This window comes from Lingula anatina, chromosome 1 (assembly GCF_051362555.1).
Source record: "Lingula anatina isolate TDL-2025a chromosome 1, LinAna3.0, whole genome shotgun sequence".
Classification (NCBI taxonomy): domain Eukaryota; kingdom Metazoa; phylum Brachiopoda; class Lingulata; order Lingulida; family Lingulidae; genus Lingula; species Lingula anatina.
In genome coordinates, this window is record NC_141767.1 from 50,292,195 (window position 1) to 50,308,279 (window position 16,085).

The 16,085-nt window shown below is 35.4% G+C and overlaps 1 protein-coding gene across 2 annotated transcripts; it reads right to left on the reverse strand.

Moving 5' to 3' along the window:
- Nucleotides 1-126: 126 nt before the first annotated feature.
- Nucleotides 127-15,070, reverse strand: LOC106173125 (vitellogenin-6). Of its 2 annotated transcripts, XM_086997969.1 has the most exons (30): nt 14,923-15,069; nt 14,649-14,669; nt 14,110-14,255; nt 13,749-13,894; nt 13,218-13,428; nt 12,266-12,454; nt 11,445-11,596; nt 10,871-11,051; nt 10,548-10,749; nt 10,376-10,517; nt 10,006-10,171; nt 9,415-9,780; nt 8,725-9,159; nt 8,376-8,579; nt 7,982-8,099; nt 7,445-7,679; nt 7,088-7,250; nt 6,569-6,697; nt 6,076-6,257; nt 5,649-5,920; nt 5,182-5,318; nt 4,641-4,784; nt 4,087-4,374; nt 3,737-3,886; nt 3,462-3,606; nt 2,425-2,579; nt 2,053-2,192; nt 1,743-1,848; nt 1,152-1,359; nt 127-847 (listed from the first exon to the last, which is right to left on the reverse strand). In XM_086997969.1, the coding sequence occupies exons 1-30, from the start codon at nt 14,963-14,965 to the stop codon at nt 573-575; spliced, it is 5,451 nt and encodes a 1,816-aa protein (XP_086854095.1). In that variant the 5' UTR covers nt 14,966-15,069; the 3' UTR covers nt 127-572. The 2 variants fall into 2 exon arrangements, with proteins under 2 accessions (XP_086854095.1, XP_086854091.1); XM_086997965.1 differs by having other exon boundaries at nt 10,376-10,749; nt 14,923-15,070.
- Nucleotides 15,071-16,085: the final 1,015 nt, after the last annotated feature.

Consider the following 16,085-nt stretch of genomic DNA (forward strand, 5'->3'; position numbering starts at 1 on the left):
ATTATTTTTTTGTGTTTATGTTAAATGGAGTAAATTTTTTAGATGTAAAATTTCCCAATCATTTTAATGAGGTATAACTGATGATCTACAGGATTCTTATAATTGAAATGAATAACAAATCTGTAGTTCACTCTGCAATTGGCTTTATTGATGATAAGCATCTTCAGCATGATTTTATAAGTAATACTTTTACACAATAGGTTTCACATAGGAAGTACACTAAATGGCTTTAAAACACTTACAACAGATTTAATATATGAAAACTAAATTTGTCAATTTTGATAAACAACTGTAGTGACTTGTATCAAAGTTTGTATATATATATATATATATATATATATATATATATATATATATAGATGGGGTTCTTACAAAGGATACATTGATTTCATCAGAAAAGGACAATTTGAATTGTTTCACTTTCATCATATTCTATCCAGTGTAAGAAAATGGTAATATTTATCTGTTATTGAATACGAAGCAGTCATTATCAGAATTATATCTGCAAAAGCAATGTTCCATTAATCATAGTTCCATAATCATAAAGTTCTTCTTTGCCTGATCTACCATATTTAAATCTGACAGTCCTCTGGGTATTCTACTTCCTTGCGCATGTGCTCAGGCTTGGTGATGAGCTCCTTCAGTGGTCTTTTGTTGATGTCAGCATCCATCTGTTTGGTTGAGACAGCATTAGCAGGCAGGCAGTGGTAAGGGAGTTGCTCGCGCTGGATGCCAACTTTCTTGCAGGCTGCAGGGCACTGCCTGACTGGTCTCAGAGAGAAGCAGATTTCCTGTTGGCCTCTGTACTCTCTGGTTTCTTTCTTGTTACGGAATATTGGTTTGCATGCTGAGGAAATGAAAAATGCAAAACCAAATGACAAACCAGTGAAACTTTCCATAAGAATAATAATTACAAAATAATTTTTCAAATTGAAAATTGCAGATGTTAGCTTGAGAACCTGTTTATAATTCAAAAATATATATCAAACTGCAATGTTTAGTTAAATAAGGAAAAGAACATAAAAAAAAACTTTTACTTTGTACAAGGCCTTTTTTTGCAAAACAACTCTGATATTTATCTGTAGCATTATCCAAGAGTTGTAAAATCCCACACTGGTAAGAATCCCATAAAAATACCTTATTCTACAAACCTGGTACTTTTGCCTTGATCTGCTTGTTGCTCTTGAGGCTTTCAATCATTTCAGCTGGACATCTAGAACTTGGAATCAAATAGCTGTAGGCAAAATGTTCTGGGTTATCGTAGCGCTCCTTGCGTGGGCCCTCTAGATCATCTTTGGTCTGGCCATTCATGTTACCACACAAACCACATGTCTTACCACGGTACACAGCTGGGTTGTTCTTAAAATGAAAAAAGCAAGCAATGTTAAATATATAAAACATCTTACTTTAATTATCCTTGAAAGTGAATAATTCATCCTGCATGAAATTGAAAAAAAAAAAAGAAGATAAATTATTCAGTTTTGTTACACACACACACACACACACACACACACACACAAAAAAAAAATTGCATCCATGGCTGTAGATTCTTTTTATCAAAAGAAGACCTGTGTGACTCAAAAGCTTGATTTAAATAGTTACACGAGGAAGATTTCTATAATATTGATACAAAATTATCAACAGTTTTAAAAATATCAGAAACTGCAAGAAAAAAAGAGGAGAGGAGAAGAAGAGAGGTAGAGAGGCAGAAAAGATTAAACAACAATCTTATCAAATTGTACCTGTACTTTGACTGTCGCCAAGTCTGTCTGAACAGACAGGCCCAGTTCTTGGCAACTAATCACATAAAGGTTTGCCGTCTTGCGTACTGTAGCAATAATAGGACTGCTGGAAAATTATGAATGGTACCATGTAATGAGGCACTTCAGATGAATAATCAAATATCACAGATTTAACACAATATTACTGTGTTAAGTTTCCAACAAAATTTTGTGTTATGAAAATATTGCTTACTGATGCAGAAAAAATACACAATAAGAGATCAGTGCCAATGCTAAAAGTGTATTTTTTTTCCAGATGCCAAAGGTGTACCTGGGACTTTCTGCCTCACGAATCTTCAGCTCTCCAGATGGAGGGACTGCCTTTTTGGCACCATTTACTATAATTTCAGCAGATTTTCCCTGAGGTGTCAGCTGGATATTAACTTTCTTCTTAAGGGCAATTCTAATACCCTGATTGAAAGAGAAAATTCAAATGCATTACAAATGTACATAATGGAAAGATGCGAATTATTATACCCCAGAACAAGACATCTGAATGATTCCAAACAAACATTAACTGAGAAGAACAATATATCAAACAACTGTGTAAATGTGCCATACTTGTTGTTAGAGAAAATTGATAAGTGACAGAATGAAACAATTTTGCTATTATATTACAGTATGTTATTTAAAATGTCCTTACTATTTGGTCATTGGCTTTATTACTCTCCAAAATGACCATAAAGCTTTCTCTTGGGGAGCAGTCCTTGGACAGCAACACATCGCAAGGAGCTTTGGGTAATTTGGAAGCAATTCCATCATAGGTTTTCACAGTGCCCCCTTGAACTTTGCAGACAGCTATAAATGTAAAATAATTTCTTCAACAATGTGCACTTCAAATTTTACCAGGCAGCACATGCTACCAAATGGGCAGACACACATATTGTAATAACATGTCAAAATAATAATAATAATAATAATTCATTAAGCACAAAGAAATGGTTTACATTTACAGGCTCTCTAACTGATACAAATATTAAAAGAATAATTTGAGTAGTAAACTATGCTCATCCACGCAGGGATACACGCTTTCTAATTGCACTGTACAAATTTACATATGGCAATCACACTCTGCACAGAGAGTGGATTGAGTAAAATAGATAGTTTATTGTCTGTTGGACCCTGCAAATTCACCTCCGGTATGGAAGCGAACAGTATTTCCCGTTCGACTCTGTGTTCACTGCAAAATGGTTTCAACAATAACATAAAAAAAAACTGGTGAATATTAACGGATACAAACTGACACAAAATGGAAATTTGTAGAAAAGTTTAAATTCATGGAAAACTATTCAATTTAACAATTTTTTACGTAAGTAATTTTGATGATAGTAATTATGTTTTTATTTATCCAATTAGTGATGAATGAGGAAAACACAAAATATAATTTTTGGCAATTTTAACATATGATTACACAATGTGTGATTGCGTAATCACCAGTTTTAATAATGGACTAGTATTATTGTTGACATTCAAAAAATGTGAATAGGACAGCCTTATATAAACACATGGATATAAACTATCACTTGGAAAATGCAAATGTGAGTAAAAAAAAAAAAAAGGACAGGACAACTCTGAGTAAAATGTTCTAATTAATCCAGCTGATTTTCAAATGTGAGCTGAGTTAAAGTGCAGTAAAGCATTCCTATTAAGTTATATATATTTGCAGTCATTACAACTTACCAGGTAGTTTGCCACCACTTGCTTGCTGCAAAGTTGCCTCAACAATAGGGGTGGTGAGGGAGACAGTGGGCAGAGCAAAGGGGAGAGGGATGCTTTGGAATGTAGAAATCTCAGTGGGAGTCTGGCATCTTACAGCAATCTGGGGCTGAGAAAATATGAAATAATTGGGTTTAAATGGTATAGTTAAGTGACAGATAGGGAAATGTTCAAGATTTTAATCATATGTTTTAAGATAGTGCAAATGATAAATACACTCTAGTGTACCTTTTCCTTACCTGGTTTGGACTTCCTATACTTGTAGCCTGGATTCTGATTTTGTTTGGCTGGTTGTTAACATCAATGTCCTCCACACTCAGACGGCTGTACTGCTGGTATTTAGCATAGCGGTAGGCACTGGAGATGGCTGCTCTAAACCAATAGGGAAGCTAAAAAGAATCCATCAGAAATATGCGTTAACAAAATTTGCTGTGATGTGATAAATACAAATTAGATGTTAACTGTAAATTTTAAAGAAAAAAAAAAGAAACATAAGACTAATTTAATGGAATAATTTTTCTCTTCCTGTATTTTATGATATATTTCAGCATTGTAAGGCAAGTCTTTACGAAATCACTCCTACATGTACCTGCTGGTATTGGATCAACACATCCCACTGTTGCAGCCTAGCAGCCTCCTGTCTCAGTCTCTCACACGCCACTGCTCTCTCATATGTGATGTTTTGTGCACGTGATGAAGGGTTGGCCCAGTCAGCAGCTTGCCCACCAGATTGCCTGGCATACTTGTTACGGTATGTCTGTTGATGCTGGGGGGCACTAGCAGGCTGCCCCTGGGGATTTCCTTGACACTGTTCCCTCAGCTGCTGTATCTGTTCACTCTCTTGTTGAATCTGCCCACTGCCTTTGCCTGCTAGAGCCTGGATCAGAAAATAAGATTATGTATGTCTCCATGTGAATTGATACGGAAAACTGAGTGTTGGGTTACCTTCCAATATATCGCTACAAACCACATACAAATCAGAAAATATAATTTATTGACATTAATTAACTTAACATTAATCTCTACTATAAAAGACATAGATCATTTTAAAGAAGTCATCTAAAATACAACATGACAAATTAGCCATTAATAAAGAATCTTATTAGCTGAAACAAATCAGAATGTCGCTGTTTCACCACTTGCCTTGATAGCAATCTGTGGGTTGCTGCACTGTCTGCCCCATGCCACAGTGACTCCTGCATCAACAACCTTCTGAGACTGAGGGACCTGGGCGATTGCCACATTGTCAGGGAGTCTGGGATAGCTCACTTGACCATCAACACATGCCTAAAAGAGTAATTTTTTAAAATTTTTTAAAAAAATATTTCTTCATTTCTGATAAAGAATTGACATGTTAATAAATGTGGATTTTATTGAAACTTTAATATTCCAGCTCAAATAGTATTACTGAAAAGCTGCTGAACAGGACTTTTAGTGTTATCTTTATTACCTATCTTTGTTTATTACCTATCGTTGTCTAACAATTTATAAAAAATATCTGAATTATCTATCACTGATTGAAAAATAAATATTTAACTACAAAAATTCACAGTGTTATATATTTCTGCTAAAGAACTTTAAAAAGCAAAAAAGATGCTGTTCATCAACTCTGGGCCATTGAAAAAATTGTTCAAATGCACATACACAAATTGACAGTTGTTTTCAAATGGCATGAGAAACTTACCCTCCATGGGTACTCCACAACACCTGGGATAGGAGTAGGGACAATCACATGCGCACTCACTTTGCTACGCTGAGACTCTTGGTCACGTGTATAGGCCAAACTGACCTTAGCCTGGCGAGGCTGACTTCCTCCTTGAGCTGTGTTAGAAACATTGTAAAAGAAGTTAGACAAAATCACAAATATTAAATCTTTAACAATAAGAAAAAACTAAACACCTGTTTAGAAAATTTTATATAAAATGCTGTAAAGAAATTAACAGGATAGGTTAATTGTAAATGTTATGCAACTTACATGTACTTCCGATGCACCTACTTGTAGGTGACTGTAAATGAGTGACTATGTACATGTATGTAATGGTTTTAATGGCTGTTGTATCACTTTTTCATCTTTCTTTTTTTAAATCTCACTCTTGTGTGTGCCCAAACTATAACTAGTGTATTTCTGTAGAATGAAAATAAATATATTACATTGCACAGCAAACAAGATCTGAGTGCGTTCATATGGACCAGCAGGCTGTGGCCCATAGGCAGGGCTGGAATATCCAATCTTTGAGCTTTCTTCTTCCTCCTGACCACCAAAACCAAAGTAGCTCCAGAAGCCTCCCTCAGATGCTCCATCTTGTTGTTGCTCGGTATAAGGTGGGCTTCCACCTGCAACCGATCCACCTCCCTGTTGTCTGCCAGGAACTGGGCTGATTTTCACGGACAGTGGTTCATTAATTTCACTTACTTGCTGTCTCCTGTTGAAGTATGGAAAAAAATTAGAAAATCATTCTAATATTAAAGGTGGGACAAAACTTGACCACAGAATTTAACTACAAACTTATCATATTTAAAGCATGAAAAGACATATTTTTACTTCTTCAACTGAGAATATACTTTGGTTCAAACTCACCTGTATTCGAAGGTAATCTGGTAAGCCTGTGCTGCATTACCTGCAGGTCGAACCTTGACCTGCAGATTTTGCTTGCCTACCAGTGGGTGGAATGGGGCAAAAGGAGCACCAGTGCGATTTACATACTGGGCAAAAATCTCAAATTCAACACCAAGACCTTCACCGCCATATCTGTATCTTCTCTAGAAGAACAGAAGACATTAATTTAATTATTATATTTTCTGTTTAATCTCCACAAACATGCTGACTTACTCAACCTTTATTACATTTTGCTGATATTATATATACTTATTCATGGAAAAATATGTCATGGAATTTTTTTAAAAGTTGCGTCACATCTTTTATTAGGTCTTTGTGCAAATACACCATTCCTTCAATTCCATGATTGATCTGCTTTGCAAGTTTAGGCTCCCAGAATACTTCTATTAAGTGCAGAGTAAAAGTTAGTGAAATCAAAACAATTCTATTTCATCCAGTTTCAATATTCTCCTACCTGTTGTGGAACATTGACCTCCTGTCCTGTGATCTCTATGCATTGTTCCTGTGCAGGCTGGGACGGCTGGCCAGGGACATCTCTCCAGCAGGTCATGGGGACAGCAGTGGCACCCACAAGTGTCACCTCCTGGATACAATAGGGTGCAAAATTTATTTCAAAATGTAATTCAGCAGCTGAAGTTCTATTTGAACTGAAGATCTTACATGTGCTTAGGAATATGCAGTATATGTAGTTGTGCTAAAAGAATGTTTACTATCAAAAGATTATATGTCAAATAATTTGGATAAATATTCAGTGTTAAGCTGCAAAAGCTTGTGATGTGATACAATTGATATAATATATAATGAAATAATATAATGATATAATCTATAACTAAGAGAGCAAAACGTTCAGAAGTGATGTTTGATGTGTTTATGCAACTAGTATGTAAAATCCAATTCATACACATTTTTATAATGATGATTTATTGATGAATTTACACCATCTTGTTTCCCAGTTTCCTAAAGTAAAACTAACCTGTTGTGGAGCATGGATCTGAGCAGTAAGCTGGCTGGTCTTGGTGTAGTACTGGGCATTGCCACGAATGGCCTGTCCAGAGCTGACGCGCAACTTGGCAGCAGCAGAGGCAGTAAACAAAACACCATCACAACCCATACGGTAGGTCTTCTCAAAAGCAATTCTACAAATAAATTTATTTACATATATTGTGCAAAATGTGGCGAAAAATGAAACAAATACAAAGAATCTTCAGGGCCAAAGAATCATGTTCTCTAATATTTATGTTCAACAGTGTTACATTCACTTTTATGAACCTCTATCATGCCACAAAACTTTCAAATTATAACTGTCCTTTTGATGTAAGATCTAATTTACCTTGGTGTCAGACTTGCTTCAATGTTGATAACATCAGGGATCAGGCTTCCAGCTGGGGTAGTCTTTGCCTTTATTTGTCCTTCAATTCTTACTGCAGTGATTGCAGTGAGGTTAAGAGTCAGTGGCAGACCAATACAGGTGGGCACTTGGTAGGTAGCATCAGCATTGACAAAAGAGCGAACGTAATCTACTGGCATTCCCTGTTCACTCTGGATTTGCTGCAGATCAAAGTAATCTGGAATTTTTGGTACTTATTTATTATTATTATTTTTTTAAATTGTAAAATAAATATGAAATCTTGTTTCAAATGTATTATTTCAGTGTATACTTAAACTTCATAGATTAATCATTTTTAAAATGTCAAATAAAGTGGTATATTCCCCATAATCTTATCTAATATTGCTAATGTATCAAGTGTCAAGTTTAGTTTTCTAATATAATATGCTTATAATAATTAACAGCTGAAGCAAAGTAGTGGATCTATAGTCTTTAAGTTGTTAATTCTTCATTTATAATAGATGTCAATGTACTTCTTACCAGTCAGCAACTGTCTTACAGACAATGGGTCCAGTGTGTAGTAGGCTACCTCTCTCTCATTGACTCTGTAGTACACTTGACCATTCAGTCTCTCAGACTGGCAACCTTGAAGTTTCAACTGATAAAACATAAACAAAACTGGAAACATTAAAAAGCTGGTTATGATTAAATACATTTTTATGTTCACATATGATGTCCCTAATTATGTGTAGTTTTTCCCGTGAAAGTTTAATATAACATAATATGAAAAAAAGTTAATTACTTCAATCTGTTACACAGAATTTGTTCACTTTAAGTCTGCCTATATGACTGATATCATGTACCCTGAAAAGCATCATTATATCACCCAGTTTGAGTTTTTTTTTAATGGTACAATTAATAATTTAAATTTTACATGTTCCTTGATTCTTTCTTGTTCCTGAACAATGTTCTGATTGACTGGCCCCTCCCTCTGTTGGTAATGTCTGGCACCTCTGGCTGAGTGTCTAGGGCTCTGGAGAGCATCCTTGAATGTCTTCTTAATGATGTTGAAAGCAGTTTGTTTTGGGGCAAAGATTGCTTCCAAAATGCTCTGCAGTCCCTCAGCTCTGAAGCCAACCTAAAGGAAAACGTTTCAAACATCGCATAGTGGAAGCTCTATTGTAATAGTAATACAATGTCCATTCAGTTTAGGGAAAATCCACCAAATTTAATGAAAAGCTTAAGCTAGTTCTAGACAAAACATGTATAAAGTGCCTACTTACCTCAAATAGGTTTGTGGAGAATCCAAACATAGCAAGGTCATATCTGGCAGCCAGTGAACGTGGGAGGAGAGAGTATGGACTGTTTACTTTGTGGATTCCCTGAGCAAAACCAATCTTCAGATCATTATAGTATTTGCTATAGTGCATGGCCTTGGAGTACTGGAAGCCTGGGTTGTATGGCCTACAGAAACGGAGAGCAAACTGCGCACGTCTGGCCAGAGTCCTGTAGCAGGGATGTGAGGCATTGGCCACAGTAATAAGGTATGAGTAAACGTAGGAGCCGACTTCCAAGTCTTGTTCTCTCCTAAGAGACTGAGCAACAAGTTGAAGAGCTGTGCGGCTTGGGCTTTGTCCTATGAAGATCCTGAAGGCAGCAAGCCTGAGCTCTGTTGGTTCTTCACCATCAAAGTACACTGTCAGACAAACGTCATTGATCTGAAGAGAAATGTAAAACACGTTTATGTATTTTTTTGTTAGAATATTTCTGTTTGAGCAATTGAAAACAAAACTATTGACTGATGCCCAGTAAATTATATCTTTTACCATATCATGTATTTCCTGTCTGTAATTTAAAAATAGTTGATCCATTCCTGTTAAAGTCTAAATTGTGAAATAAAAATCTTTATTATCACTTCAGAGCTATCAGTTTTTGTTTATATCTCTCCAAATATTTTGCCAATGGTGTCTTACCCTGTTTGGAATAGTTCCTACAAGATTTCTCAAAGCATTTACAGCCACCACACGCAGTTCCTGTGGCTGTTGCTTATCCTGAATCACCTTCTTCAACCAGGGAAAACTTCCTTCAATTCCTGCATTGCCAAAAGCCTTCAAAACAAGGATCTTCTCATCTCTATTCTGACCCTGGTTATACAAAGCTTGAAGTTGCTGGACATACTTATTAAGCCTGGTTTCAGTGCAGCCTTGGTCCCTGGCATATGGTCTTTGGGATGGGTATGGGTGCCAGGTACAGCTGGCATTTATCAGGGCCCCAGCTGACAGGAGGCAGGAACGGCGCACTATGGGGCTGTATGATGCAGGGAGATTCTGGTAAAGTGCCTGCAAGGGTAGGCCAAACATCACATCTTACTAACTACTAATTTTAATGGATGAATATAGTGTGAATGCCGAATACTTACTCAGTATACTCAGAAAGGAAATAATATTTCAGCATACTTTTTTCACTTAGTAAATTTATACACATTGTATTAAAGGTATAAGTACCAATTTTTCCTAAAAACTGCAATTGCACTTATATAACCATGGCTATGAAGTAAACTTTACCAGGAGTTGGTCAGCCATGGAGAGGTTTGGCAGTGGACTAAAGGCTAAGCCTGACAAAACTTGAGCAGCTTCACGGTCTGCTAATTGACCTCTCTTGATGGCTGTTGCTACCCAATCCACTATAGCTCCATTGCTCACAAGGGGCAACACATCGAACAGTACTTGTCTGCAATAGAAAAAAGTGTCTATGTTGTAATTTGACATTTATAACAATTTGACATGTGTTCAAATTTGGCATTTAACTTTCTTTGATGGATTTAAAGCAAACAAAATCATGCCTTGCTCTTTTTAAATCATATACATTCATACATTTTATTTAAGAATTAAACTTCAAAACAAGCAAATAATTCTGTTTTACTATACTACCTACCTTGCTCTCTGGCTCTGTTGGTCATTCAGTTGTTGTCTCCATCCTTGCTGTTCATATTCCTGGTGGTGTTGCTGTTTCCTTCCCTGATGCCTTTGTTTCTGCTGCCTCTGGTCTTGCTGGCCATAGCTCTGTTGTCCCTGGCCTTGTTGGCCATATCTCTGTTGTCCCTGGCCTTGTTGGCCATATCTCTGTTGTCTCTGGCCCTGCTGAATTGTTGGTGCTGAGCCTTGCTGGCAGTACTGTTGCCAGATTGCAGCCAGTTGTTCAGTGCTGGACTGACGCAGGGAGCGCAGAAGAGCAGCAATATACTTGGGTGCCTCTACTGGAACCCCCTGGTCAAGTTCTGCGGTGATTTGGGACAGAAGCTGTCCAACCTGAAATATACATATTTTCTTTCAAAGTCAAGTTGTAAAAACACAGTGTTTATCATATTACTATGCAAAATATAGAGTGTACATGTAAAGACATTCAAATTGTGATTTTGGATGAACAAACCTGTTGCTTTTTAGCCACAATTTCACTGGGTGTGCTTGGTCTTGGCTGCCACTCTGGATTCTTTGCTACTTCTTCTCTCTTGGGGATGATCATTCTTAGGTTTTCCTGGTGGATTTGTGGGTTTGTGGGTGCAGGGATGGGTGCACCATTCTGGTCGGCTCCTTGAATACGTACGCATTGGCTGAAAAAGTATATGGTTGAAATTCTAGTTGAACCATGATAATTCAAAGGGGGAAGATTCTGTGTAAAAAATTTAATCAATAAATCTTTACAGCATGCAATTATCAATGAACATACTTTCACTCCTTCAAAGTAATCCATTTTCTTCACTTTGGCTACAGTACTTTTTTCCCTTCTTCATCAATTTTAAAAGTAAGAACTTCCATCCATATAAATCTTGATGTTTATAATATAGATGTAATGAAGTAGCAATATTAGCTTTTCATGTGAACCATGAAAATCTCTTCCACTTTTCACACTCTTTTTCCAGTTTCACAAACATTAAACAATAAATGCCCATCTCACTTCTAAACACTTGTTCAAAACTTTTTCAAAAGTACAACCCCATACTTACTTGATGTATGTGACAGCACTGCCTCCCTGCTCAGAGTATGGAGTGAAGACATGCTGGCTCTCTACTACTGCTGATTCTATAACATTGCCATTTTGACCTTGACTGGAGATGTTGTAGCGGGCTTGGGTGCCAGATCTCAACAGAGGCTGTTGCTGTGAATAATAATAATAATAATAATAATAATAATAATAATAATAATAATAATAATAATAAATTTATTTGAGTCTAAAATCCATAAAATGTTCTGTGACTTTACAAATGTAGACTTAACAAATAAAATACGAAGTTTATAGGATTATCTTAAATTGAAAAGTAATGGTATTATAATGGTATGTTCTGTAAAATTTTTAATGTTCAATCATAATTTTAACAGTTTTAAGCTCTTTTTTAAATCATTTGTTGACCTAATATTTCTTCTTAGTTCTGATGGTAACTGATTCAATTCGTATGGGCCGCATATACAAAAAGATTTTTCTCTAAATGTTTTAAGCCCTGCTTATTGAGGTTTCAACAATAATAATTATAATAATTGGTCCTTAGAAATTTTAGTGCTATTTGGTGTGTATTGAGATACAAGTTCACAGAGATAATTGGTGCAAGTCCAGTATGTATATCTACAAATTGTAAATAAATCTTTCTTGCACAGATATATATCCCTCCTTACACAATTACTTCCTTATGTCCTTTCTTACACAACTACATGAACCTGTTCTCAGCATTCTGTATAAATTCTTCCCTCAAATATGTGTACTACTGAAACAATCTCCTTAAAATGTTGCAAAACAGTTCCCATTTAATAATATATATATGAAATGGGTTACCTGATCATAGTTGCAAGAATCACAGCGGACAGCTGTATAGATGCTCTGTTGGAAAAGTGGCTGTTCCAGGCAGTTCCTATAGTTGCGCACCTTGGTGACATTGATCACATTCTGGCTAGCATACTGGGAGTAGGAGTAAGGGTAAGAGCCTACCTGGTACAGAGTCTCACAGTCACCTGATACACCATCCTAGAAAAAATGAATTGGAATCTTATAAAAAAGATGAATAAATAAATCATTTTAAAAATAAAGGAATGAAAAATATCTCCAATTTTCACTACACAACACCAAAGTCTACATACATTCCAACAAAAACAGAAATATCATCTGACAATCACAGATAATAAATAAATAAAAAATAGTAAATAACACATAAGTGCCACATGTTTGTAAAAATCCTCAAATTTCATTATAATTGACCTGCACTCCACAAGTATATAGTAAAAAGAAATATGGCTTGCCAGTTTCCAAGAAAATAAATAAATAAATAAATAAATAAATAAATAAATAAATAAATAAATATTTTTAAAAATTGCAATGAGTTTTGTGAAAAAAGTAATTGTCCATATTTTCAAAATTCATCTGCAATTTCAACATTAAAAAAAGAAGAAATTGACAATTTTTAAATAAAAGGAAAATGATTTTTGCAAAGTGAGTTTTGGGTGGCAACTGATTATCAGTGTTTACTAAAGTCGCAACATGTACAAGCACAGTTGAGCAAAAATTATGCAGACAATCACAGTGTCTTTAAGTAAAAAACAAAATTGCTTTTTAGATTTAAATAATTTTAAAAAGATCTCAGATCCATTTGCTACATCTCTCTCTCTCTCTCTCTCTCTCTCTCTCTCTCTCTCTCTGAATTAAGGCAAAAATACCACCACTTTCTTTAACCCAAGAAATAATCTCTAGATTTAATGCATTCTAATACACATTTTAAAAAGCATTTTCTTACCTCCATTACTTTGTAGACATTCCTGTTCTGTGTGCTCTGTCTGCGAATGTTTGTAAACCAAGCATCCCAGCTGGACCTGTTGTCCTCATCTAAAGCTCTGTACTGCTGCAAGTTGACTTGGAATACACTCAGGACTCCCTTCTTGATATTCACTGACCAGTATGGGTCATCCTGTTCAGTCTGCAACTGCTTTACAATGCCATCTTCATAACTGGAAATAATATTACTATGGTTACTGAGGATATCTCCACAGGAAATATTTCTTTGTTTGTTTATCAAATCCACTTAAGTTATTAAGTCAAAAAACTAGAAGATGCAATGCCAGCTCCCACAAACTGATTAACTGTTAAAACAATTTTTCAAAAAACCAGCTTAAAAAATTAAAAAAATACCATCTCTGTCATAAAGATCACTAATTTTATGTACCTTTGCCTTTACACCTCAAACATTAAGACAATTGATCAAATTAATACATCCACATTCAAAACTTTTGATATGTAAAATATCATTTTAAATAATTGAAATATTCACCTGATTTGGAATGGTCTTTGCAGCTCTTGGCTGATCACTTGCTGCTGCTCCTGTTGTAGGTCTTGGAAAATCTCCAGTGGCAGTTGCTGGGTTGGTTCACCTTGTACAACCTTCTCATTCAACCTGCGCACCTGAACACCTTCCAACTAAAACATAACAAATGCTTTTTTATCAGTTCCATATAACACAATTAATTCATTAGTACTGAAACTGTAAGAGGAAATTAAATCTAAATCAATTGTAACACCACAAGTTTTACAGTCTCATCATATTTTCCCTTCTCCGATTTTCTCATTTGTTTTCCTTTATTTTCTTTTTCTATTATTTTTTAAGTAAGATGAGACAACAGGAAGGTTTGTACCTGACATTGGACCTGTGAGGCAGATGTGAACTGCAGTCTGACAGTGGCTCTGATTCTGACTCCACTGTACTGCTGAGATGAGCCAGGGATTCCTGTCAAAACCTGACCATCATACACATATGCGTATTCACGACCTGAGCGGAAAACTGAAAAGAACAAAATTTACAACATAAATTACAGGAATAACTCATTCTTAATCTTCTTTTTTAAAAATTGATATTAGATTATTCAAAGTTTCAGTCTAGCAAAAATTTTACAAAATTATAATAATAAATAGAATAATAAGAAAAGGTTACAGCCAGCAAGGCTGAAACTTATGCAGGCAATTAACAAAAAAAATTAGAGAAACAGATTGAATGGAGACCATAAAATATGGAAAGTTATACAGAAAAAAAATAAACAGCAACAACATTGACAAGATCAGATACCAGTGATCAGGATAGTATTAAATATATATTTCCTCATCCAGTATTTTAGTAGGTACAGTTATTTACTGTTTACAAGTTTACCAGTTAACAGTTGAGACATACATTACTTACCAGATTCTCTTCTTGATGCACCTGTAGGGAAAAAACAGATTGATAAAGACAATCACAACTTTGAAAATTTTTTCTTCGTGTGTTATAACGTGTTTCTTGTCATTTACTCCTTATAGAAGAAGTAGTATGATATAGTGTTACAACGTTGTTGAAGCTTGCAGATCTTTTCAGACTATGCTTAATTAATTGACCAAAAAGACAAATCAAGCACTGAATCCTTTCCTACATAATTATCAGGATCAAATAAAGTAAAAAGATTTAAATCAGCACTTACTTGCAAAGCAAGCCCCAAGAAGTAACAACAGTGTGAACTTCATGGTTCTAGTCCCCAGTGCAGCTGTGAAGACGCCACCGTATGCACATCTTTTATACAAATTGAGCCTCCTGCAGCAATGTCAGACAGCCTCACCTTCACACCACTTTTGTCAGTATTCTCACACACCAAGTTTTCTTGTTTTTCTTTAAAGGTTGACAGATCATGGTTAATCATATCATTGTACTGTTGTTTTTTCTAAATGTAAATCAAAGAACAGATGTGATATAGAGGAAAACAGCACTGATTGGCACTTGGGATCCAAAGGGAAAAAATTGAACAGGTCAATATTGACACATACAAGGGACATTTAAAAAATTAAATATAAACTAGTTTAACCATTCAGTATAATAGGCAAAAATTTTCTTTGAAAATTTTAATAATTTTCAGTTCAAAGCCAAGGTATACCCAATCTAAAATCACTTAGTTATGTTCACAAACTATTTTTTGAGCAGAGTTTTGAAAACAGATTAACTCTTTAATTCAGCTCATCAAAACCATTGTTTTCTTGGATTAAAACACACCATGGTATTTATGGGCAAACAATTCCAAAATACTTGAAAAATACTTCGCACAGTGGTGTTTTGTCTGTGAAAATATTCAGATTATGCTGATCTTCACTTCAGTGAAACAGAAAGCTGTTTTGGCAATTATGTCATAAATGAGTACCTTTCTACCTGTGACAGCCATGGCAATGTGCGAAAAAATTGCATCTACAGCATCTCATAATTTAAGATTACCTCTCAGGTCTGTTTTAAAGCACAAAAATGAGCTTCCTGAAGCTAATGATCCAATCCTTTTGTTTTTTACTTTTTAATTTTCTGCCTTCTTTCTTATATGCAGTAAAATATTCATGAAATGCACAAATGCCTCAAATAGATAATTCTAAAGCAGTGTATTTTCTTTCCTTGTGGTCTTGGAGGGGATATTGTTCAGTGTGTGTGTGTGTGTGGGGGGGGGGATTGTCCAGGGAAATTGGGTGGAATTGACTGGGGGGAGGGGGGAATTGTCCACTGGGACTTGGGGAATTGTATGGGTGGGAGGGGGGGGGATTGTCCTAGGTTCTCAGAATATATATATATATATATATATATATATATATATATATATATATATATATATAT